Here is a 27,545-nt window from a genome sequence, read left to right as displayed (position 1 = left end):
TTTGACACACTGTTGCTCTAAAGACAGAGGCAACTGGGTTATCCAAGTGAAAGGAGCATTCAGCTGGTGTACTGCAAACATGTCAGTTATGTTCAGAGAGGAAAGACAGAAATAAGCTGCAGCATATTCACTGCATCTCCAATGAAGCATCTGCCTCTCTGTGGTTAGTGATCCTTATTTTATACCTGACAGAAAAAGTCATTGCACTTATCTGCCAACACAAATGCAGGATTTTCACTTCATTCAAAGTATTATTTTACATCGTGGTATTCTGAAGACCTACTACTACCTCAAGTGTTGTAGGTCTAGTTGACAAATAGTATTCCTAGAGAGTAAGCCACCCTGCTGCTTTATGATAATGACTTGATAAAACCATGTCAAGAAAAATCACGGATGTTATTACTTTTCAGGTAGCAGTATTTAAAGGTGAACTGACAGGGTACAATCTCAGTTACTCAAATCCCCTACACTCTGAGTATAAAAACTGAGTAACAAAATTACTTGCCTGGGCAAAGACTTATTGACAAGTAGATACACACAGTGACAGACATCAACACAAACTCTCTGAGTAGAGTCCCTATGATTATGGAATAGTGTCTTAAAGCTTCTAACCGACTGTGGCATGTTGGCAAACAAATTCCCATACACACAGCAGCACCTGGTGGTACATTGCAATTCACAGCGCTATGTCACAAATCATGTTTCATGACTCTCCCATGGCTCCTCTATAAAGCTGTGCCTTAATCGCACCATTGCAGAATTACCAATCAGAGTTCCAACATTCAGACACAATCCACACACAAGAGAGCAGAAAACTGGTACAGCATTAACAAAAGCAGCATAGTTAGAAAGCCATGTAAAGGTCAGGCCTTTCTTTTTAGCTCACAATACCAAAAAAGCTGAGGCTTGAGAAACACTGGTAACATACACAGACCATTTGGTTTACTATCATCTATATAGATATGTTTATAAACTATTTATGCTCAGAATGAATCTCTTCATGAATAAACATGACAATACTATCTTAAAAAAATTTTAATTTGCTTTTCTTATATAATGGTTTTATAAGCAAATGTCAATTTTGCCAGTTTTGCCATTCACTGGTTTAGGTTTCATCATCCTCTTAGCACCCAATGGAATCTACATCGGTGTCATCTGTAAACAATCATGCCTCATTAAAACTACCTACTGGACCACAGGACCATGTAACATGTCTGAGAGTAACCACAAACATAGCTGTTTTCAACTAGCACTCTTTCAACGGCGCTCTACTTGTGTATGTCAAACCAGAAATCCATAAGCCTACAGGCGATGTTTTTTAACTTGGTGGGTGGTGGGTTGTACAGGGGCAAACAGGAACACAACATTGGCAGTCTCTTCAGTCTCTGTGAGTCCTCCTTCCTGCTTTCCAGACCTGCCCTCCAGGTCCTGGATTAGTCATGGAGAGAACACCAAACAGCAGCCATCCAGCTTCAGAAACCCTCTTCTAATGAGTCTGTGAGGGACTGATGGCATTGGTTATTGAGATAAAGAGATGCTTCTACAGCTCATCTGGGCTTTCATCTTTTCATCTGCCACACAGGGCTCTGAGAACTCCCCATTCATCTCTCAATCTACTATTCTTACCATAATTAACAGCTCTGCTTGAAACTTGGCAGGTTACTTGGGGAAATGAACTGATTTTGAAAGGGCTCTCTGATGTGAACTCAAATCTAATACAGTAAAAGTTTGATCACACACCCCAATAAGCCTGCCAGTGCATGAAAAAGACATTATGTACTGTGTTCTATTACATGTTGTAAAAAAAAAGAAAAGAAAATAATATTCTGACAGTAGGTCAGTTTGTCTTATACTGTGTAAATAACAAACAAATCATAACTTCAAAAACCTGACGTTACCCTTTAACATTGTCTATTCATCTAGCAATGATTATTAAACAATATTAAAAGAAGAAAACAAGAAAAATCAATTAGTTAAAAATCACTAATTATAGTTGATCATCTATAATTTAACATCATTTTTATTCTGTATGTTAACCAAGTCTTTTGGTTGCTGCAACATCCACAGCTGTTCAAGTGCATCGCCTTACAACTGGAAAAATACAGAGTGCCAGCGAACATTGTTCAAACTGAGAATGATGTGACTCAGCACATATCAGGCTATTGGGTTGAAGAACAGAGGGCTCTTAAAAAGTTTACTATGCAAATCTGTAAGGAAGCACATATAGCTGACTGTACAGAGCAGGCAGCAGCTGTTGTCTTGTAAAAAAAAAATGTGATGCAAGGTTTTTCATCCCTGGTAGAAAACAGACAGTGACTATAGTGTTTAAGCAAATGCCAACTTGTGCTAATTCAGTGAGTGCTCTTTAACAAAAATCAAGGTTTTCCTTTGGGGCACTTTTACCACAAAAAGGCAAGAATAGATTCACATCATGTGCCATTTCTGCATTTCTGAAGCCTCTGCAACATTATCACACTTAAAGTGAAGCTTGCTTGTTTGATATTTAAAGTATCTAAATTTTACTAGGAGCTTCATTTGTTGAATCTGGGGCAAAGAAAATTTAAAAATCCAAACAAAGTCTAAATCTTTTGAGCCAGAGAATGAGAATAAGAAGGACCTCAGGTTTACTGTAATTCACGTAAGTTTGGACATGAAAAATATATTGTGCAATTTTGTCGATTATGTGCACCACAGATATATATGATGTAAGAAATATCTGTGTCAGAGGGAATTTCACCATATCCTCAGCCAACCATGAGCCTAGAGTACAAACGTGTTCCCTGTCATTTTGGAGAACAAGTGTCAGTCTATCTCTACTGCCAATTAGTTGTTACTATAAAACCATTGCCAGTTGACTGAGAGAAGTGGCAGCCAGTGGCTAACCAGCCTGATGCTGCTGTCCCTGGGGCAATTAGAGCCCGTAAATCAGTTTACAACCTGGAGAAGTAAGCGGCCATGGGTGGAGAAGGAGGAGTGGGAGGAAACGACTATGCTACTGCTGATGCCCAGCTCATTAGTAATGCTATCATAATGTGTGGGCATGAAAGAACCGTCTGCTGGTGCTGTTAAGTGTCAGTCTGTCTGCTGACTGTGGCATGTGTGAATTGCCCAAAAACAAGATACTGTGAGGAAGGAATGGAGGATATGTGCTTCAGGAGGGTTCCAAATGTATTTTAAAACATTTTAAAATCTGTCAACTAAGCTCTAACATAAAAAAATGACAAAAAAGAAACAAGCAATTACTAACCAAAATGTTTATCTTAACATGAGATCAAATGACTACATCACTTATAGTGGTGGACCCACAGAGAATAATCACCCACCCCAGGCAATCAAAGAAAAAGATTGGCATCCTAACATTTAAAAGCATGACGCATGCACACAGCTGACTATGCTTTTAGATGTTAAAACAAAACATTTATAGTTCTCTTGTGAGATGAATGAATGTGTCACTTTGGGATCTCACTGTAGGGAGCAGGAAACAACTGATCAAACACACACTGGGTTCTGCTCATTTGTTGCAAGGATGTCGTGCAAAATTCAAACAGGCTCAAGTATAAAGACTGTGAGATGAGTCAGACTTTGACAGCTGTATTTTTCACTTAGTCAAACAATGATTTAACTCCAGCAAGTGGCCAAATGCACTGACTAGAATGCAAAATTAATCTCTCAGCTGTCACAAACAAGCGCAAATAGACCAAAGGTTCAATAGGGGAAGACTGTGTTGAGGCATGGGGGACGACAGATTGGCCTCCAGTCTGAGAGTCAAAAATAAAACATCTCATGTGCTACAAAGCATGATGTGAAAATGAACTGCTGGGAGCTCAGTGATGCTCATCACATACCTAAAACCGCTCTATAAAGTACAGGATCGCAGTGGGTATAGTGTTTGAACAGGCTTGTTAGTCCAGTGCATGTACTTGGGGGGATGAGTTGTTGTGATATGAGTGTGTGTGGCTCAGTAGGGTCCAGTCTGCAGCTCAATCTACAGCAGAACAGATCTGAGTTTACACACTGGCAGGGTACAGGGAAGAGTCATCGCTCACTTCGCTGTACCTTCTACACTGAGGAGGCGATTTCTAGTCAAATATCCTTACTGGTGAGTATCCTGGAATGATTTTGAAAAGAGTGGACAGGCAGTCATACTGTGCACAGTCAACTGGGAGCTGTCTCAATAAGCTCTGTACGTGATGGCCACTTTGAATCTTGTGCTCCAACTGAATGAGCAAAAGGTCTCTGTTGTTAGGTGAAAAGCCCTGTCATCACCATTATTATTTTGGTGTTCCTTACCTGTGTTTTGTGTGATATATGTTCCATTAAAACTGCTTTTACATGTCAAGGTGTGTTTACAGTTCTATGTGGTTACTGTATATGTGAAAAAAGCTGTATAAATGCCTTTGTGGCTCCGGAGGGGGCTGTGCGAAATCCAAGAAACTGCCACAGTTGAGGTCATTTGAGACAGCATTGACTGAGGCTGAAGATTAAGTCTCAAAATGAAAAAAAGGATGTTGAGCTAGAAAAGACATGAATTTGCCAGATCCCTGCAGCTCTCTGCTTAAAGCTAACAGCATTAGCATACATTAGCAACAACTATCTAAACGCTTCTTAATCTCCAAAATGTACTGTGAGCCATTGAGTTGCATCATGGATGATGTAGGAACTAGGTTATAGTAAGCAATGCATTGAAAAAAATATATCTCATCTATGTAACTTATTAACAGTCCATCATGCGTCTAACACAACTGAATCACCTGTCCTATCTTTCAACAAATGTAGATTTGACAGCAATCCAGGATATCTGGCCACTGTGTAAAACACATATGTGTGAAGCTTAATAATGGATGGATGCTTTTGGGCAAGAGGGAATTTTCTTTCTAGCTGTCAAAAAACTGTCTTAAGGTTTTCATCTGACAGCTGTTGCTTTGCCATTGCATAATATAGCACTACACCCCATGTCTGTTCTGAAAAGCCACAAATGGAAGTAAAAAAAAAAAAAAAAAAAAAAAGGCCTTTAAATACTTTTCTAGCTCTAACTTCTTCTGACAGGTGCAAAAAAGAACAGCTCTTGACTAAACTCCTAAACAGCAAAGCACATTTCATCTCTTTTTATATTTTCAACAAAAAATGGCATCAGGCAAGGTTCACATTAATAAAACAGGAGGCCTCAGCAACACAACAAGCAACAAAGTAAAGAGATGCTGAGACTAAGTTTGGAGATTAGCAGGCAGAATACACCCAAGCATCTATAATTCATATGATTATTTGCGGCTGTGCTGACTGCTCATCTGATTGCTACACTGCTGAGGCCTTGTACAGATATTTGCATGGAGAGAAAAACATTACAAAATATTCTTTCCTGCTTCTGATTGCTGTTCCTTAGCAACAACAATGTAGAGAATTTAAAGCAGCATGGTTCCTGCGTGTGTTTGTGTGTGTGCATATGTGTCCAGCGGTGCTGTACTTACTTATTTTGCATCATGTTCATTATGACCCAGTCTGAGGGGTAGACATTTTTCCCAATGAGATCTTTAAACATGATAAATGTTTCCATTAGGAAATCCTGCAAAAGAGAGAAAGTTTTCAAAATGGACAAAATGTTATTCTTTTCACCTCCAAGATAACAGCAATCTGAAATGAACTGTTTGAGTTTGTGGCTTTCAGGCAGAAACAGCTTTTAGATTAGTTTTTAAGGTCAAGGTGACTCGTGTATTTCCTTTTTACAGGTGGCACTTGAGACCAATAATCCAGCGGGTTCATAGTGCTTACATGCAGTAGTACAATGGGCCTACAACCATCTTATTTCTTACAGGAACACTCTTCATGTGGTATTTATATAACATTAACAGGTCATATAATTACATGTCATTAAAAAAAATAGCATGACAATTTGATAACTAGGTTCAGTCTATAACCCCTAATAGATACTTAGTTCTACCTTCTCTGCAGCAATGCAGTTTAAATTCTCTCTCCTTAACCTCACATTATGTCAAAGTCAACTTTTTTATGCAACATTTTCTTTTTTCTTTAATTGACCATACATATTAAGGAGCAGAAGTATACGGTACATTGTATCTTTTCTCAATGTACTGTACTTTAGTTTAACCCAAAAAGTTCTTGATTGCTCGAATGGCTCCATCTAGAAATGTAAGCTCACTACTGTCACTCTACTAGTGCAGGCTTTATTTTACTGTCATTGGTAGCTAAATACATAAAACATAAATATGCATGTAAATCTATTCCTGGCTATAGATATTCACTCCTGGATGAATCCCTGGGCTTTGTGGTGGTGTATTTAGAGAAAAACTGCAAAACAACAAACTCCTTTGGGCTGCGGCCAGTTCTGAAATGTGGATATGGTCCATGCCAGCTTTAGAAACAACAAATCTGTGGAATGATCCAGCTTCATCACAGTGATTGTTTATCCTGCTATGGGAACTAGGCAGGCTGCCTCAAACAAACCCCTGCATACAATCACGATGGTAGGAGTGCTAGTCATGTCAATTTCTTTTTACAGTCATCTAAAAATATCATTATTGCCTCAATAAATAGATGTAGACAAATATGTTTTTTTAGACTGTAAAAGATGTCAGCACACACAAGCTCAATCAAAAACAATAATAAAAAAAGCAGTAAACTTTTATAAAATTCTATAAATTCTCACATGGGCACTCAGCCAATAGGAAAAAAAAACAGTATTTGCTCCATGTATGGCTAAAATCTCTCCCTATTTGGATTTTCTAAAGCCTCATCTGTAAAGTAAAATAATGCTTATCTAGCTGCAGACAAAAAAATACCACTTTTAGGAAGGAATCGTTCAAGGCTGAAATCTATAAAATCGCTGAGATTCAACCCTCCTCCACGACTTGTTGGCTGCTACGAGTGTTCTGCTTCCCTCAGGAGTTACTATCATCAAGAGCACATTGTGCATGTAGCAGCCCAAGAGCAAGGACTAACAGAAATTCAATTTCATACTTTATTGTGAAGGTAAAACATTTCTCCAACAGATCTAATCTAACTTCTGATTTTCAGAAAAGGCAGAGCAAAATGATACCACACTATGAAGCTGCATTTTAAGTTATTACATGAGAAGGTAGCCTTAAGTGTTTCTCCTACTAGACATGGACACGCTGATAAGGTGTACTCACCACCACATCACTCCTTATCTTGCCAAAGGTGCTGATAAGATGAGCGTAATGATAGTCGTCCATCTGCCTCAGTGTGGCAGTCATGCTAGCCACAAAGCTCCCCTGGAAAAGAGAAAGAAGAGCCTTCAATACACAATCAAGTTCAAATTGAAGGCTTAAGACATAATGACTCTGCCTGTGATTTTGATGGTTACTGACTAGTTGAGCTGATTGGATCTCAGCACTGCAGGAGGCATGCCTCCCATGTTTGAAAAGCTAGGTGCTCTCACTCAGTGGCTGATCTTATTAACCTACTGCCCTGCACTCCCCAGCTCTTTGTCTCCACTGATTAGAATGCCTGTGAGGTCCCTAAAATGCTGTCTTTACTCCGCAGTGCAGTATCCTGGCTCTAGTTAGCACACAGTACATGTTCTGCAGAGAGCTGCTACAGGAAGGCAAATGTGTGGTGGGCCAGGTGGAGAGAGGCTCCAGCTGCCAGTCCAGTGTTGTGCCAGTGGTGTGTATGGACAGAGGCCTACCAGGATACTCACACAAGAAAAGAAAAGTAGAAAGACATACAGATGATGCTGTAAGTGTGTTCATTAGCTCTTTTTAACCAAGCAAATGATGTAGGGCTAAAAATAAATGTAAACTAAGTCACAGCATGTGCATAAATACCTTTGTAGAATAAAAGCATATGGTATTATTTTTGTTGGAATATTTTCATTGCTGTTCCTGTGCAATTTCACCTCAATAAGCTGATGAAAAAAAAAATGACCCGAAGATAAGAGATGGTAATTAAAACTGCTTTGTCATGGAATGCATGGAGGCACATCCCAATTAATAAGTCTAAGGTCTGATAATCCTGAAGATGCCAAATCAAACGTGACTGTTTATCTCCAATCAAGAACTACTTAAGTAAGAATCATACTTTTATGCATGAGACTCTCTTATTCCATGATTCACAACAAAAAGCTTCAGCTACAACAAAAGAAAATCTATGAAAATGTACATGTCAATTAAAAAGGAATTAAAAACACAGACCAAAAGATTTTTTTCTAAAAAAACATTTTTAAGAGATTTATTTTATACAGCAGTGTCTTCACACAAAATGGATGCATAAGTTCCATCCTGTCTGTAAAAGAGAATAAGTTAACTAAGTCAACATGTGTAAAGGTATTTCAAACTGCAGTGACCACAGTACAATGTGGTTATAGCAATGCCAACCCATTTCCACAGAGCGTCATTCCATAGCTAATCACCTAAACAAACCCCAGGTTGGGACTTTAATCTGGACAGGGACTACTTCATGAGTGAGGACTCTGTTAGTGCAGCTCTCATGCAATGGATATAACTCAGCAGCTTCATGGTGGTTAATCCTCACAAGGCATTCTGTTTCACTCGAGAACCTCTCCTTGAGCTGTAATTAGCCCTGACTCACCAAAATACAGCAGAGCAGAACACTCACACACTCTTACCCCACCTGACTCCTCTCTCCAGTTCCTCTTTTCGGATGTGCATGTGGTTATTGATGTGATAAGGCATTATTGTTTTTATACAAGCCTTAATTATTATTAATGACAGATATTGTAATGACAATTCACTAACACTACTATAATTATGCAAATTCACCAAAACAAACACTAATGCAAACATCTATTGTTTAGGTTTCCTTCACTTTTTCTTTTTGCTACACAGAGTTAATGACTTCACTTCTCCCTCTGTAGAGCTTTACAGACTCATGTCATATAAATATGGAAATGTTTTCTTAAAGCACAGAGAGCAAGACTTTCATCTGTGAGGGCATGTAAGACTCAGTTAGTTCTGTTCTTGGGAACTGAAGATGGAGAACACGTTTAGACAGAGCCTTATGAGAAAGTATCAGAGACCAATATGTATGAAGTGTGCAAAGAGACAGATTTCTTGTTAGTCTGTAACTTCTCTGTAAATTTGAAGAACAGATGGAGATGCCGTATGAATATTTTGCTATAATAATTTACTATAATAAAATACTTGTTTGAGGATGTTGAATTAATCTTTCTTCAAATTATCCAGAATCACACATGTACAGTAACTGGTATAAGGAATAAGCACTTGCTGCTGCTGTAATTCCTCTCACACTGAACAGTTACTGTCTTAAAGAAAGGAGTGACTGTTTTAAATCAGACTACAGAGGCTACATCAGCTGGAAGTTATTTCACACTTGTTCATTCTTCTTGTCTCTTCAGCTGTGAATGAATCCCCAAGATAAAGAGCCTTCAGAGCAAACTTTACATGTTGTATATCCTCAGTATGGGACTTGCCATAAGGCTGCAGTGCTGCATACAGTAGCATAAGCCCCTTAAGCTTACTCCCAACTTTCAATCAAGACTGCCAGCAGCACAAGCACACATACGCCAATGTCACTATTGATTTTATTTTATTTTCTATGTGTTGCTCATGAATGAATCTTAAGCTTCTAAACAAATGTAACTGCTGCTGGAGGCACTAGGATCAGCTGGCAAATCCTGATGGCAAATTAAATACAGAAGAGGGATGTAGCTACCATATTCCCAGCTGGACGCAGTTTCAGAGTGGGACATAAAGAAACAGATTCTCTCCCAGAAAAGGGATTCAGATATTTCAGGGTGCAGCAATTAAGATCTAAATGCAGAACAAGAACACATGCCACACCAGCTGTTAAGGCAAAATGTGAAAAATAGAGATGTGGGGCATGACAGCAAATGGAAAAGTTCAGTTCTGCTCCTTTGAGGTCTCCAGCACAAATGTTATGGCTGTAAAATAGCGTGGTATGATAGCCTTTGCTGTCATACAGCTGACTCCACAGGTCTGTCAGAGTGACCAGCTGTGTTTGGGGTGAACCAGAAGAACTTAAAGGCCACCCTGTACTCTCATGGCTTATTGCTTCACTTTTATCACTAGGAAGAATTGGTACCGGTACCATGACAACTCTTATTATTTTATTTTCTTTTTTTAGAGAGAAAGAATGGAGAAAAATCAAATACAAAAGGCTTAAAAGAAGGGATCAGGGATAGAAAAAAGAAGTCTTCTCTCACTAATCACAAGAGGGCCTATCACTTCTGACTGTGGTGTTGGTGATAGAGGTATGTGACACTGAGGAGAAGATGGGTGACAGAGTGTAGAGGAGGGAAAACATTCCTTCAGGTGCCTGTCCAACAAAAACAAAAGAAAACAAAACAAAAAAAATACGCAAGAAACAAAACAGAAAATTCTAACATAACTTCTTTTATTCATATGAGTGCACAGGGTTACTTTGTCTTACTGAGTGATATTGTGCATGTCATGTCTTCTCTTTGAAAACAGAATTCATTCAAAAAAAAAAAGAAAAGGGATTTCTTTTAATGATGAAAATCCCAACATTAGACAGACTGTGACACTCTACTGTGAGGTTTCACTGTGTTAGGAAAAAAACTGATGGAGGGATTAAAAAATGGAAAAACAATTATTATTATTAGACCCTTACCATTTACAGGGCAAAAAATGTAAAGATCAAATCAAAGTCAAATTAGCTGCACCTTAAAAGCCTCAGTGGCAGTACTGTGCTATACATGAAAGCAAATTCACACCCAGATAACGCTGCTCATTATGTTTTGCAAAAAATCTGATGACCCAATGCTCCTTTGGACCTGAGATGACAGACTATAAAACACTACGCTTGTCAGTGGTGATTCAAAATGATTATAACACTGTAATCACAATTTTCTAACCACAATAGAAAATCGTATTGAGCAATTTTAATAAAGGGAAGGGAATAAAAATAATTTCAGACAGTGAGCAATTTGAAGTAAAACTCAAGAAGTCAAATATAAAGGTCACGAACAAAGCTGAGCTTCTACTGCAGAAAACCTGCAGGGCAAGAAAAAAAACCTTCAGGATGCTTACATACAGTGGGTACGGAAAGTATTCAGACCCCTTTAAATTTTTCACTCTTTGTGTCATTGCAGCCATTTGCCAAAATCAAAAAAGTTCATTTTATTTCTCATTAATGTACACTCAGCACACTTGACAGAAAAAAACAGAAATGTAGAAATTTTTGCAAATGTATTAAAAAAGAAAAACTGAAATATCACATGGTCATAAGTATTCAGACCCTGTGCTCAGTATTGAGTAGAAGCACCCTTTTGAGCTAGTACAGCCATGAGTCTTCTTGGGAATGATGCAACAAGTGTTTCACACCTGGATTTGGGGATCCTATGCCATTCTTCCTTGCAGATCCTCTCCAGTTCTGTCAGGTTGGATGGTGAACGTTGGTGGACAGCCATTTTCAGGTCTCTCCAGAGATGCTCAATTGGGTTTAGGTTAGGACTCTGGCTGGGCCAGTCAAGAACGGTCACAGAGTTGTTCCGAAGCCACTCCTTTGTTATTTTAGCTGTGTGCTTAGGGTCATTGTCCTGTTGAAAGGTGAACCTTCGGCCCAGTCTGAGGTCCTGAGCACTCTGGAAGAGGTTTTCTTCCAGGATATCTCTGTACTTGGCCACATTCATCTTTCCTTCAATTGCAACCAGTCGTCCTGCCCCTGCAGCTGAAAAACACCCCCACAACATGATGCTCCCACCACCATGTTTCACTGTAGGGATTGTATTGGGCAGGTGATGAGCAGTGCCTGGTTTTCTCCACACATACCGCTTAGAATTAACGCCAAAAAGTTCAATCTTGGTCTCATCAGACCAGAGAATCTTATTTCTCATAGTCTGGGAGTCCTTCATGTGTTTTTTGGCAAACTCTATGCAGGCTTTCATGTGTCTTGCACTGAGGAGAGGCTTCCGTCGGGCCACTCTGCCATAAAGCCCCGACTGGTGGAGGGCTGCAGTGATAGTTGACTCTGTGGAACTTTCTCCCTTCTCCCTACTGCATCTCTGGAGCTCAGCCACAGTGATCTTTGGGTTCTTCTTTACCTCTCTCACCAAGGCTCTTCTCCCACGATTGCTCAGTTTGGCTGGACGGCCAGGTCTAGGAAGAGTTCTGGTCGTCCCAAACTTTTTCCATTTGAGGATTATGGAGGCCACTGTGCTCTTAGGAACCTTGAGTGCTGCAGAAATTCTTTTGTAACCTTGGCCAGATCTGTGCCTTGCCACAATTCTGTCTCTGAGCTCCTTGGGCAGTTCCTTCGACCTCATGATTCTCATTTGCTCTGACATGCACTGTGAGCTGTAAGGTCTTATATAGACAGGTGTGTGCCTTTCCTAATCAAGTCCAATCAGTTTAATTAAACACAGCTGGACTCCAATGAAGGAGCAAAACCATCTCAAGGAGGATCAGAAGAAATGGACAGCATGTGAGTTAAATATGAGTGTCACTGCAAAGGGTCTGAATACTTATGACCATGTGATATTTCAGTTTTTCTTTTTTAATAAATTTGCAAAAATTTCTACATTTCTGTTTTTTTCTGTCAAGATGGGGTGCTGAGTGTACATTAATGAGAAATAAAATGAACTTTTTTGATTTTGGCAAATGGCTGCAATGACACAAAGAGTGAAAAATTTAAAGGGGTCTGAATACTTTCCGTACCCACTGTATGTCATATGCCATTTTTATGGCCACAATTGTGCTGTCATTAATGTCAAGTATTACCTACTGAAAAACAAAAATGTGACAGCTGATATCTGACAGTGACCAGAAGCTGAAAAGTTTCAAAAACCTGCCATATCCATCTTATGCTTAGGCCAAATGAAGCAGAATCTTAGCAAAGATGAAAAAGTGGCTACTCTGCAGCTCACGTCTCTCTGATCTGATTTTAGCACCTGACAGTGAAGAAACAAAAATTGATGCTTGCTCTAGTAGTGAAGGGTTCCACAATAAACAGAGCATTGTTTTAAGCCTTTAATTAAGTCAGTGGGGAAATGGCATGCTGGTCTCCAAAGAAATGCACACTAAGCTTCAACGCCCCTGGAGAACAGAAAACTGACACAAGGGGGGTGGGTGAAGACCAACAGGAACCAAAACGGCTCCCTCCTTCACTCTATTAGCTTGAGGCATGGTGCAATATAAATTTGTTGGCTCATTACAACAGAAATTACATGAGCACAAACAAAAAAAAAAAACCTCACATAGGCACTATGCCAGTTGATCTGAGAGGCATGAAGACACTTGTTTTCTGCAAACACAAGTGATCTGCATTGCTAAGTCATAAGAAAAAAAAAAAAAAAAACACTGAATATAGAATGTTGGGTTTGGTAGCAGCGCATAATAAAAATTTAATTTGTTGCACTGTCATTGAAGTTGTTATAATAAATCTATTATTCATTAAAATAACACTTAACTAAACAATTGATGTCATTTTATAAGAACAAGAATGATTTAACACATTTGCTCTAAAATCACTGTATAGCATATTGTGCCAGAGGGGGAAATCCATCTGTCCACCTCCTGTTTCTCTACACACCACCATGACACACACTGACTAGACAGCAGAGATGCTGAAAAGGCAGCAGTACATGAACACTTTTCACACTGGCTTGCCAAAAGAGGCAGAGCTGACAAATGCAAGCTACTTGGCCACTGCTGCAGGAATCAACAGCGAGTCCACTTGGCTCTAACATCAGGCCAACCGGGTTGTAGGCACACAGGTCAGCCAATGAAAGGAAGTGGAGAACCCTTTGGAGGCCAGCTGAAACCATTCACACTTCATTTTCTGGCATAATGCATTGTGGCATCCAGATAAACACCTCAGAATACATAGGGATAAAAAATAACCACAGAAAACCTGGGCAGTCAACCATGAAAGTGACCTGTTCTGCCATTCATTCAGACAGAATCCAACTGAGACAAGCTCGAGGAAGCACTGTCACACTCCAATACATCAAAGCATTATACTTCCTTGAACAGACACCTTCATTTATACATGAAATCCTAATAAACCAAGGCCATGTTCTTTCACAAGAAAGCCCTGTGTGTCGAGTCCCAAGCGTATTATTTGCTGAAAAAGAAACAGATGTAATCAACCATTGTGGTCAATGTGGCAGACCTTGGTTGAAGATGGTCTACACTTTGAATTAGCTCGTTTGTTCACTGGACCTGAGGCAAAGCCAAAAAGAGATTAGGGTTGGCCATACCAAATCTGCACCAAGCAAACTACAGCGTGACTTCAATATTCCGTTTTAACCAGCATCTTCATTTGATTTTGTTTTGGACAGACTCAGAGCCATTTTGGTATGTTTGATAAAAAGACCAAAAAGTCTGCAGCAGATTGGGCCACAGTCATGCTGACGTATCTGCTAGGCACATTTTCAGCTTTGCTTCTCACTCTGAGTCTTGCTGGGGCACTGCTGTTGCACAGCAGACAGATCCTATCAGGCTGTCAGCTGAAACGCACACAAACACAGTGTCAGACATACACATGTGCACGAACACACATGCACACCCACCCACCCACCCACCCACCCACCCACCCACCCACCCACCCACACACACACACACACACACACACACACACACACACACACACACACACACACACACACACACACACACACACACACACACACACACACACACACACACACACTCCTTTTCTGTCCTCACGATTGCTGCGAGATCTAAGCTACAATAAACTGACAGCTCTCTTCTCCATCTAGTAATTCAGTTCCACACAGATATGACACTCAACACTCTAATGTACTCTATGTGGATGAGTGCACTCAGGATCTCTGAGGACAGACTGAATATAAAGTCGAGTGGTGGCGGCAAGGCTAATAAAATGAAACTTTACAATGTACTATATGTAATGTAGGTATATGACATTATAGGAAGGTTTCATTTGTTAATTTAGGAGAGAGTAAATCATACCAGTTTTCTAGGTACCTTAGCATTAAAACTAGAAAAACTAGAAAACATTAAAACTAGATGCATGAAGAGAAAAAAAAATTTAAAAATTAAAAAAAAAAAAAAAAAAAAAAAAAAAAAATCAGGGAACCTTAACAGTAAAAAAAAAAAAAAAAAAAAAAAAAAAAGAAAATTTACTACACTTTACCAATTTACTACAAAAATGCTAACACATTCTATTCTGGTACGGCACAAAAGTAAGAGCAGCATGGGGTATGTTCCAAAAATCACAGAAAACCAAATTTCTATATTCATGTGAATATTTTTGAGAAAATGTGAAAAGGCTAAATAATCAATTACCAGTAGTTTTGATACATCATTACATTTCATCACTATTCCCACCTAAGTTGGATTTTATTGTTTTGTTCAAGTCCCATGTTTTATTTTATCATATTCTGCAATTCATATTTTTAGCCAACTTTTTACCCATTATTTCAAAACTGACAACTTTTTTTTTAAGTATTATTTGGGTCAGTCTGCTTGTGTTTCAGTGACAGCATATTCAAATTTTAATCAAGCACATATAGAAAATGCAAAGACGCTTCCTGCTGTGTGGCGACATTGTAAACCACTGCTCCACCGTGCTGCCACACAATGCATGAATGTATTTACAGGCCCAGCAGCAAAAATACTGGGTCTGGATCTTCCTTTGTCTATAGTGCCGCGTATACTGTACAAGTAAACACACGGGCCAAGGACATTCATTTGGGATTTCCCTGAGGGCTTGGCTTGAAGGTAATGAAATCAATAGAAGAGGACAGTCACGCCAGTGACTTGTCCACTGCCACTGGTTTATCTGTCTGAGAAACAGTTTGCTTACACAGCAGATTGCTGAGCAGATTCCAATAAAAGAAAATGGCATAGCCCATTCCAATGCCACATACAGTAGATATCACCTTTCACAGAAGATCTATCCATTAAATAAATGCCATTACCCCTAGATTCAGATCTACAACACTTGCCAAGCACAGAGATGTTCCAAGGTCAAATCTTTACAGAAATTATTCAGCTTTTCTCCTGTGTCAGACCTGCAGCTTCTCGTTGCCTGGCTGAGCAATAACAAGACTGTGAAGCAGAAGTGTTACTGTCACTCCAAAACAAAGAGGCAGTCGCATAAAACTGTGTTGTGAGCGCAGTGTTCAGCACCTTGAAGGTGCAGTCAGTCAGGAAGCAGGGGTATTTTATGTCACATTATAGAGGGGAACAAAACTTTTTCTTATTCACATGTCTCATAAAAAGCCTGGCTGAGAGAGCTGTAACGCAGTGAGGGTGAGATGAACAAAGAGGTCTAATGGATTTAAGTGTGAAGTGAACCTGAGTCTCAGCTATAGTTCAGTCACATTCTCATTTCATTCTCTAAAAATCCTTTAGCACTTTCTGCCACAGCTGGATCAGTTGTCCTGCTGGCTGTACCTGAATAGTATAGTTAGAAGTAACAAAGCTGTCAAAGTTTTTTTGACCTGTATCTTCCAGGTGACATTTTTGGATTTATGGTATTTAGATACAAAGAGAACAAATCTGATGTTATTATTACCCATTTGGAGCTTAACTCTAATGAGTTCACAAGGTTAAAATTATAATAACTAATAATACAACATAATTTTTTATTTGATCTATGTAGAATGTCAAATAGGAGTAAAATAATATACTTTTCTTGGTGAAATTATATATTCTGTGTACTGTATATACTTCTCCCAGAGCGTTACTGAAGCTACAGCACGTAAGACTTGCAATTCATTAGTACATCCGTTTTCTAAAGTACCCATACCTTTTTTTTTTTCTTTGCAGGAGAACGATTACATCAGAAGGAAACATTCAGACATCCATGTTTGCAGATTTTCAAGTAATTTAGCGTGATATATATCTTTGGTATTTGTGGAATGTCTCCTTTACAAAATCTTGACAAAATTGAAAGTAATGATCTGTGGGTTTTAACAGGATTTCTCTACACAGTGTGTGTTTATAAAGATAAAACTGAAAATAATCCTTTCTATTGAGCTAGTTAAATTGCATTGTTCATCAGACTGATAAACACAATAACCTCAGCTGTGATTCCTTTCCAGAATTTCAAATTTCATTATTCTGGTCAGAAAAACAACTACTATTTAACATTTTAAACACATCCTCTTTAGGTTTTCCCATAAAATATTTAGACAAAGATGGTGTATATGTCTCAAACACACAAACATTATTTAAAGCGGTATTAGGTTTAAAGATTTGAAGTCATCTATATGACTTATAATCCTAAATGAAAAAATTAATAGCAATACCTCATAACTACAAACTGGACTTACTGAACCAAGACTCAATGACAAAAAGTTATTTACGAAATGATCCGAGAGAAAATATTCTTAATAAAAAAGTATTTGTAGCAAAATAAACATCAGGAGAATCAACATAATAATAACAAAGCTTTTAGTACAGATAAATGCATATACAAATGACCATCAAAAGCAAGATGATCACAAATGGAATAAAACAAATTTCCCTGTAATATTATATGATTTTGCATTTATTTTAAAATGATTTCTCAGACATAATAAAATTATTTACATAAATGTATTTAATTTTTACCCAAAATGCCACTTAATTAAGAAAGTTATTAATTCTACATTACACATGTAAATCCTATGGAACAAATATACATATTGGACTCTTAAGGTCCTGAATGGTGAAAGACTATGCCAGGACCTACAATGTAATACAGTATGGATAGCTGTAAATATAAAACGTAGGAAAAACCTCATATATACTACCACACACACGGCAGAAGCAGCTGCTGTCTGGAGAGCTGCAGCTCATTACCATAGCACCAGAGGCTTAAAGCAGAACTGGGGGTTTCCCTGTGTGAGAATGAGGGCAAGCTATAGCACCGAAAACATCCAATCAGGCATATACAGTATAGCTGCTCTTCTACATGATCAAGGGTTTATAGCATGTGTTGTTTCCCTCCACCCCTGTTTTGTTCATTAAACACTGTAATGGAACACACCCAATTAGGCTAAGAGAAAAATGTAGGTTCCCAGATGAAAAACAGGTCTTCTACTGCCCAAACAGTGTTAACTATTAACTAGCCCATGACAGATGGATAAAAAGCTGAGAGGAGATTGGGCAAACAAGCTCTTTAGAGGGAGGACAGGCAGATGGAATCTTCTTCCCACACAGAAAAAAAGCTGTGAAGACTTAGGGAAATTGAGACGACAGAAGGTGAATGGACTTGTAATGAAACTCTCAAGGTTGATAATACATGACGAGCATCATTCTACAGAGAGCCAGCCAATACACAAAAGAATTAAAGACACGGAGTGTACGTGCAGACTGGAGAGTCTCATAAACACATTCGTTGCCATCTTGGTTGAAACAAGCGCTCACACGCTGACCTGCAGAGATGTGAGGAAAACTACACTATGAACAGATCCATTCAATTTTCAAATTGAATTCCTCTGCTCCTGACAAAGTAAGTAAAGCAAGTTTTGATGTGCATATTGTCTCCATGGAGGTAAGGTCACTGGCAAAGCTGCTTTAACTGATGAGATAAAAGAATGATATATGAACCTGCCAGATGTAGCCAAAACTAGAGCTGGACTAGCTCAACTGCAACCTTTCCTTCTCCCTCTGCTCCCTCTTTCTTTCTCTCCCTCTCTGTCTCTCTCCTGTGCGCCCTCCTCCTCTTGCTTAATCTCTCTCTGTCTCTGTCTCTCTCTACACATACACACACACTCAGAAGAGAAGAAAGCCAGAGAGGAGAACTGCGGTGGCACGATGGGGATATTCTGCCTGCGTGGGCTCTGTCAACGAGGTGTCCGGAGTTTAGCCAGTGTGCATGTGTGCCTGTGAGCGTGCGAGTGTATGCATGTGTGAGTGAGTGTCGTGTCGACGTCGTACAGAGAAAGGAGAACAGAGGAGAGCGGGTGGAGAGGAGGAAAAGAGAGGAGGAGAGTGCTGGCTCTGACTGGGGCTTAGAGGAACCTCACACCACTGGATCAGAGGACGCTGATGTGCAACAACTACTCGAACTACTACCACTGCTGCTCTGCCTGCATGCTGCTGCCTGCCTGTCCTCTTAACTTCTGCCATGACATAGCCTCCTCTTCCACTTTGCCTCTAATCCACTAAGGAAACGGGCATGAATGGGAACAACAAGGGATCTAGGCTATTGCATCCTGTACATCAGTATTTCATAGTCTGAGGTGAGTTTCTCCTCTCTGTTCTTGTTCTCTCCTCTATTTCACCTCTAAGACTGCAACTGCAAGAGGAAAAGTCTGTTCAAATAACCAAATCTAAGGGATCTGCTCGCTCTGTGGGACTGAGCTGGGATAAGCCATAGGGAATGTTTTGACTGAAGATTTTTCCTTTTAGTCAGTTGATCACATATCAAATATGTGTGGCAGATGAAAGGAGGTAAATCTCAGATTGATTTCATGCTTAGTTGACTCAGCTGGGGTGAAGTGGTTAAGCAAGATTTCAGACAGTGGTTGTGGAATAATGCTGGTGCTGACTTTAAGACATGATCCAGTCAGTAGAGAAAACTTTAACACTGAAAAAATGTTTATATTGCAGGTAAATATGAGGAGGGGGAGAAACTCACTGCCACTGCTTGTTGACATTTATCAGCTCTGGAAGGTCAGTTTTCTGTATTTGAGAGGATCCTGATCTGGATTTAACCTGACTGACTGGCTGGGCATATTTAGCTAAAACAGTGCTTGCGTACAAGGGCTCGCATGATGCTGCATTTCCTCTCAGTTTTGCAGTTGATTGAGCGTTACATAAAACACACTGATATGTAAGCCAAAAAGAAATTGCAGAATTGTTGAAATGTGCTGTGTGTATGGAGGCAGCAGTGTTTTGAAGGTGGGTAGTTTGCAGCACAGAGGAATAAGTAATGAGAGATGGAAATCAGACAGCTGGCCGCATCTGATGAAGGACCTTAACTAAAGACTAATCTAGATTAATGGACTGGGTAAACTCAGCATCTCCTCACAGACTAATGGTACATGGGTGTGTTTATCTGTGCAGCTGTGAGTGAGAGAGAGAGAGAGAAAGAGAAACAGCATGGGTTGCCTGGATCTCTCACATCTCAACTGTCCTTCAGTTGCCACACAAAATGCATGTCACTACCACTCACACACAACCCTCCTGCCATCACTTTATGTCTCCTCTTCAGCCCTATCTCACATCATCTGATACAATCTCCCCTCTGCTCCATTTCACTTTCCACTGACAGTGAGAAGAGGGCTGAGGGAAACAGATGAAGATAGATAAAGAGAGAAAAGACAGAGAGCAAAGAAAGTCAGAAATAATGTAGGAGGTAAGACATCAAAGGAGATTGAATTTTATTTTTTCTCTTTTGACAATTGAAAGATATGATGTGCTGACCTTATTGCAAACCCTTACTTATATAATGGTAATATAAATTTACAAAATTACAGGCTAGTAATGAAAGTAGGATGTCACTCAGGCAAAACAAAAGGAAAAAACAAAAAACGTTACCCTTCATCTGTCACTGCCTGTTTACCTTTAACCCTCTGTGAGGGCTGGGCACTGTGGTGCAGGAGTGATGGGCATGATGGAACAACAGTTAAAAGGTAATCTTTATTTTTAGAAATGAGCTATATATTAATCTGCACTATACCCAGCAGTGCTCCACAAAGGAGGAAGAGAAAGACTGAGTGTTCTGCCACATCTCTTACATACACATTGTAAGAAGCACAAATTGCATTTTTGGGTAACTTTTTGCTTCTGCAACACGCTTCCCCAAAACAATCAAATATGGCAGGCAATATGAGGGTGAGAAGGAGTGCAGGATAGTGCACACATGTGGTGAAGGGTGCACTCGCCTCCCGTGGCCCCACTCGTTGGAAGGGGTACTCATTCATCCAGAAAACAAATTGCTCTCCTGTAAAAGAATGACTGCTTTTGGAACAAGCCAGATGTTACCTTTCATGTGCTAATAGGATTATTCATTAAGAGCATGATTTTTTCCCTCGGAGCACCACAACACCACCATGCAGTTGAGGTGAATTCCATGCATCTGTTGTTAAAGAGGACAAGGTGTGTGTGCGTGTGTGTGAGAGAGACTTCGTACGTGTTGTACACTGAAGAAGATGTTTTGCACCTGATTCCACCTGGGTGTTGTTGCCAGTGTGCGCTGGTGTATGTGTGTGTAAAGCATGTGTTCCCCACTGCTTTGCAGTAGGGGCCCAGTGAGCTGGGGTTCTGACAGGCCCAGAGGCAGAACAACAGCAGCTGAGAGTTTGCAATGGTAAGAGTGTTCAGCTCAACTGGACTCTGTGTTTTGCAAAGGCTGATGTGACATAGCTCTGTCAGGTCAGATTGCATTTAAATAGTTCATAAATTGGGATTTTTCAGTCACAGGGATACTTCAGTTTCTTGGCCTTGTCCATTTACCATCAAAATTGAAAGTTAAGTTTAAAGAACCTTTACTATGTTATTTATTTTTTTTATTTTGACAGACCTTTTAGGTTTTCCACATTGCAACATCAACCAAACCCGGTAAGATCAGTGTGCGAAATACAGGGGTCTAAAAATGCAATGCTCCCAAAAAGAAAAAATAACAGTACAATGTAATTGACAGCCTGGGTTATACCATATGTACAGTATATGTGTATAAAATGTCAAAAATCATCAATATTTATTACTGAAACACTGTAAAGATTCTCACCCCTACTACAGATCTGTCTATTGTTTTTCTACTTGAGGGCTGCAATTAACAGTTCTTTTCATTAAAAATGCATTACTTTATTGTTTCGTCAATTAATGTAGTGGAAAATGCCCAACTCTATATCCCAGAGTCCAAGACAACAAACAAAATAAAGGTCAATTTTCAGTTAAATAAAAGAGAAATTATAAACTTGCTTTTTTCTTTATAAATGGCAATTTATCAATTTTCAGGAGTTTAATCAATTAAGTTAGTGAATTAGTTGGAACGTCTTGCAAACAATAATGGGACTATTTCACAATCCACTGATTATCTACCAGATTACTGATTTCACCAGTTGGAGCTCAGAAGGGAGGTTTAGATGTCCTAATGTGAATTAAAAGCATTTGTTCTGTGTCCTCTGTTGAGTTCACAAACTTGTGCATGAGTACAAATGTGAGATTAAACATTTGAAGAATCTCTGTTTGGCAGTGAGGGCTGAATGATCAGCTTAAAAGTGCAAACTTAACAACTGACTTGCATCAAATCCCTTACAGAATGATTGTTAGTGAAAGGTCTGAAATTGTTATTAATTATTAAGTAAGTATAATATGTATAACAAGTATCTTTTTGATTTTCTATACCTAAGGCTAGTTGGAAGTTGACAGATTGGTGTTTCATGGAGAGTCCTGCATGCTGAGGGTAGCCTTTACCAAACAAAAATAGAAAATCCCCAAATTACAGTTTTTGTTCATTGTAAAGTTTATTTCTAAAAATTCTCCCTCCACTATATTATTTTTATGGCACTCAGTTGAACTGACAAAATGATACATCTTCTATGTTCTCCCCGGTCTCTGACTATTCTTGTCCATGAATTGTTCTCCATGGCTTCATCTTCCCTTTTCATCTAGATCTGTCTACTCGCATCCAATTCTGCTTCATCCGAGCGCAGTAACAACTCGACATTCTCCTTTCACCTGTTCATTATAGTCTTTTCCTCTTTCCTTCCATCTTTACCAAGTGTTCTTGGGTGTGTGTGTATTTTTCCCTGCTAGGAATGACTAGGAAGAATCTGAGAGCAGCAAGCAACTTCTCTAGTTATTCATCAGTTTTGAAACTTGGTGTCTCTAGAAGGCAAAGACAGGGATATATGACAAAAAGGCAAAGAGAGAAAGCAACACTGGGGAACAAAATGAGAGGAAGATGAAGAGTAGAGGATGGAAGAAAGTGATCTGATGCATTCTGATTAGAACGGGCACCCTCTGCAGCATATCCTTTCCTGAGGACTGATCTCCATCTATGTTCGTGTGTTAACTGCCATATGGATAAACGGCTTCCTCTAAATTCATCCAGATCCCATTAGGTTCCAAGCGTAGCACATTATTCCAACTAACCTCAGCAAGGAAGGAAATATAGAGAAGAAGTACAATTCAGAGGGGACAAAGTGAGTAAAAATAATAAAGTTACAATGTCTGTAGGCTATAGTGAAAATATAATAAATGTTCCATGACAACAGAGGCAGACTGACATTCTCTATTGTGTTGTTTCATGATTGTAATTTTTAACTTTATAGAGCGTTGGTGGGAAAAACAATTGATGTTTGTAATTCACATTCGTGTACTTGGGAGGCCTTGGTGCTGTGGATAAACAGCAATGCTGGATTCATTCAGTCATGGTAGCAGACTTATGACATCAAAACAAACACTATGTCTAAGTAAATATTCATTACTACTGATGATAAAAAAAAAAACTATTGTCACTGAACAGGTTTCTAGTATTTCAAAGATGTTGCTGAAGATTCACAGTGTAATTAATGTTTCAGTTATCCCGAATCTAAATGTGACTGCCACTAGGATTAAAACCTGACAGTGTAAAAGATGTTGCCCACTCCTCTGTTTTTAACTGGAAAATTTCATAGAGCAGTCTCTATAAATAATATGTTCCTGGTGTTATTTAGCCATTTTTTCAATACTCCAATGACGATTGTGAGCCAAATCTTTAAAATGGTGCTTGGCAACAGAGCAGTGGCCCATGAGGGCTGAACTACAATTACTAGAAAGACAATCCCTTAAAATCCAATGATTTTCAGTGGTATTCCATCTTACAGCATTAAGCTACCATTAACTGACAAAGGATTTGCTGTGTTTGGTGTCAGCCTAATCCACTGTACTGCTGTTATCCCTCAACACTGACCTGTACAGTCAATCATTTGGCTATATATACCCTCACATCACACCCGGAGAGCAAGGGTGCACCCCAGCTTGCTCACATGCTGCAGCACAGAGACAGATGGGAAATAAAAACCCAACAATAAACCCACACTATTAAATGACCCTAGAAACACAATCTAAAGTAAACTACAAGCCTGCATGTCTTTTTACTGCATAATCATTGTGCTCTAAAGAGAAGGATCAAAGACTTTTCACAACACTACTAAGCCCTGAGTAATTATAGGCAGAAGCTTACATAGGAGGAAAAGGGGGAAACAAAACATGAGTAGATAATGTTGGATTACAGAAGAGTTTGAACTTCCATGACAGAGATGATACTGCCACACTCATTTGTTCAGGCAGCATCTGAGACAGAGCTGAGAAGTAATAATGTAAAACTGCAGTGATAAGAGAGTAGGATTTTTTTGTTGATCGTGTAGCATAAGGGCACACTTCAAAACCACTTTGTCTCTAATTCAAAATTTCTGTGCTTTTATCCTAAAAGAAATATGCAGTTGAGCCTCCATTTAACTGGTAAAGTCTTTACGAATAGGCTGCAGGGATTTGCTTCAATAATGCACAAGAGCATTAGCGGGGTAGACTAGTGATATTGGTTGATAAGGCCTGGCTCATAGTTAGGGTTACAGGTCATCCCAAAGGTGTTGGAAGTGGTTGAGAGAACTCAAGATCACACCAAACTCACTCTGTTCATGATGCATCATTTTACTGACAGACACAAAGGCCTATCCCAAACCACTATCACAAAATTCTAAAGTTACCACTGTATGCTTTGCCGAACTGCGGAAATGCATATGAATATGAAAATCACCTTAAATGCTTAAACAAAAAAGGTTGTTTAGGCTGCTCTTACTAATTGACATGTATAACCATATTCCAGGGTTTAATCAATTCACCAGTTTTGTGATGCATACTATATTAATGAAATTTTCCTTCGGTGAAGCAGAAGTGATAAAACAAAATTAGTCAGCCTCAAAGTTACGGTAAACATTCAATCCTCAGGTTGGATCAGGACACTAAAAATTACTCCATTTAAGATTTTACCCCCAGTAACCAAAGGTTCAATTAGGCAACTGTCATTCACAGAGCTGCTGAGTCACATACAGTTCAAAATAATGCAAGTTACAGGGATTCAATGTGTGTTGCATTAAATGAGCACACACACTGAGCATGAAGATAATTGCAATTAAAGAATAATGAATTGCATTACTGCAGAAATTTGCAGCACTGCAAAGCTTCAAAGAATGCCTGATTTAGTAGAGAATAAATCTTCCCTAAGACCCTATGTGTTCAGCAAGAACTCATCGTGGACAAAATGCATTTGTGTCCAAGAAAAAACCAAAACATTGAACCACTGTGCCAGTATGATAACGGTATGTGCTGTGCTGGTGAAACAAGGTCAGATGTGAACATGTCTGATGTGTTTTGCCATGTGCACATGACCCTGTGAGGTCTGTTTTTGGTCTGCCCTACTGGGTAGAAAATAGTGGGTCAGTTCACTTCACTTACTTGCCTTTAAAAGGATCAGGGCCACCCTAAAAAGGGGCAGTTGTCACGGTCTTGCATCATGACTCATGCTGTTTATGGAAGAGGCCAGGAGGTTGTGTTCCAGCCAGAGGTGAGATACAAGTGCCGTTAGAGCTACAGAGGCCCAAACCCAATGGGTAACAAATCAGATATGTGGAGCTGTGGGCAAATTATTGAGCCTGCAGTGCTGTCATGTCAAAGCTGATCTAATTAAAACAAGAATATGACACAATACCATCACGGTATGCATTGTGGAATGCACATAGAGAACAGAGCAAAACACAAACCACATGTCTTAATAGCTAATGATGTAGAACACTGGCATTTGGAATTGTAATCAGATATAATTTTGATAATTAAATATTATGTTACATTTGGGCCTAGCTCATAACATAGAAGTATTCACTGACCTCATTTGGAGAGGGGATGTAGGGTAACAGTTTAATCTCTCATTCAAAATGTCATGCTCTGAACAAACAGAAAGCACACTGACAGTGATGGACCACAACAGCACAGCTATGCCAGTGCAGCAATAATCAGGAAATACATGTCACGTGATACAACAGAATTGGACAAAAAACGTCATGCTGTCTTTGACTGAAATACCTCAAATTCTGCACAGCCAGGCTAAAAACTATAAAAGGAATGTACTGGATTTTGCTGTACGCAGCTGTTTTTGCTTTACGTTGTTGCATGTTACTCTGCTTAGACAGCTCAGTCAACCTAATGGAGATGTCAGGAATCAAATGATTACAATAAAAAGGGTAGATATTTGCTGCTGGGACAAAATAAAAATCAATTTTCAGATGGTCCAATTTCTCCTTTTGTTAGATTACTGATAGAATTATAATACAGTATAACACCTTTACTTCTCCTACACTCTTCCTCATTTGGTCACATGTAATTACCTGTCTGGAGAGAAAAAACATCTGGCTGCACAGCAGGAAGTTGTCATCTCTAACCTGTCTTTATGGATATATAATGTTACTGTCTTTGTTGAAATTACTCAGAAATGTTTGGACAGTTCCAGGGGAGGACTTTCAACCACTGCTGACTGTTCAAACATGCCAAGTTTTTTTTTTTTTTTTTTTACACATAGGGTAATGGTGCCCATGAGATATTTGGCATCTGGCACCACTAAAATTAGGTATAATGTACCAAGTAAATATATTATACTTAGAGACAAAAAATGCCTTGATTTGTCATGCTCACTGTGAGGAAGAAAGCTCTTCTATTCTAGAGTACTTGCAAAAGAATTATATTCTTAGGAATGCCTTTTACTGCCAAAATGAGGGCTTTTATTCATGTATTCATGCTAAAAAATCTTACTATGGCCTTAAGCAGATTGCCAGAGCATCTTTTGAATTACTATAACATCCTGTAAAATTGATGTATTAACAGATGATACTGCATGTCTAAAAGAGCTATTAATGTCTGTAGATGACATGATCTTGTCATAGATCGTGATAGAGACAATGTTAAGGTTGTTTCTCTTCTAAAAGAGCTGGAGACCAACATGCTATAATTGAATAATACAGGGCCAGAGTGATAATGTAATAAAGTAGTATGGCAAAATGTCCATTCTATGGCTTCCAGGTAAGTAAACAGTTACGTTTGAAATAGGAAGTCATTCCCCGTTGACAGGGAGCAGTCACGGCAGATAAACTGAGAAGTATAATTCTCCTATGTGACTCAGCATCTATATGAGTGTGTGGAGTGTTTCCTTATTGTAAATCAGCAGGAAAAATGAGAACTGTATTTCTGTTAGGGCCTCAGAGGCGAACTGCAGAGTCGTCAAGGCACTACCATACCTGTGGTATGGGAAAGATGATGCATTAACGTTTCTTAGGATTTTTTTCTTCAGAGGGTTGTTGTGCAGTTCTATGTAAAAGTTTGTTTGTTTGCAGGTATCGTTCCAATTTTTTACCATTTTAACTTGTTATCAAACAACATGTTCATATGTGGAGAAGAACAGATTTGCCCCAAAATTATGTTAACTAATTATTAACTGAGACAGTATTGTCAAAGGTATACTGCGATTGTTACTATATGAATTCGTGTATATATGACACATTAGTGACTGACAGACACAAAGTTGCCATAAAAATTGAGACACAAACACACATCAAATTGGAAAGTGCGAGAGGAGGATGAGGAACTGGCAGT

The 27,545-nt window shown here is 39.1% G+C and overlaps 1 protein-coding gene across 2 annotated transcripts in view; it reads right to left on the bottom strand.

Moving 5' to 3' along the window:
- The window catches only part of dock1 (dedicator of cytokinesis 1), a 150,097-nt gene that overhangs the window by 41,793 nt on the left and 80,759 nt on the right, over positions 1–27,545 (bottom strand). For both annotated transcript variants that reach the window (XM_026315329.1, XM_026315330.1), the window contains exons 28-29: positions 7,146–7,247; positions 5,466–5,560 (exon numbers count right to left, since the gene is read on the bottom strand). In XM_026315329.1, the coding sequence (XP_026171114.1) occupies positions 5,466–5,560; positions 7,146–7,247 (197 nt within the window). The remainder of the gene's footprint in view (positions 1–5,465; positions 5,561–7,145; positions 7,248–27,545) is intronic.

Source organism: Mastacembelus armatus, chromosome 19 (assembly GCF_900324485.2).
Source record: "Mastacembelus armatus chromosome 19, fMasArm1.2, whole genome shotgun sequence".
Classification (NCBI taxonomy): domain Eukaryota; kingdom Metazoa; phylum Chordata; class Actinopteri; order Synbranchiformes; family Mastacembelidae; genus Mastacembelus; species Mastacembelus armatus.
This window is presented reverse-complemented; position numbering and strand designations above follow the sequence as displayed.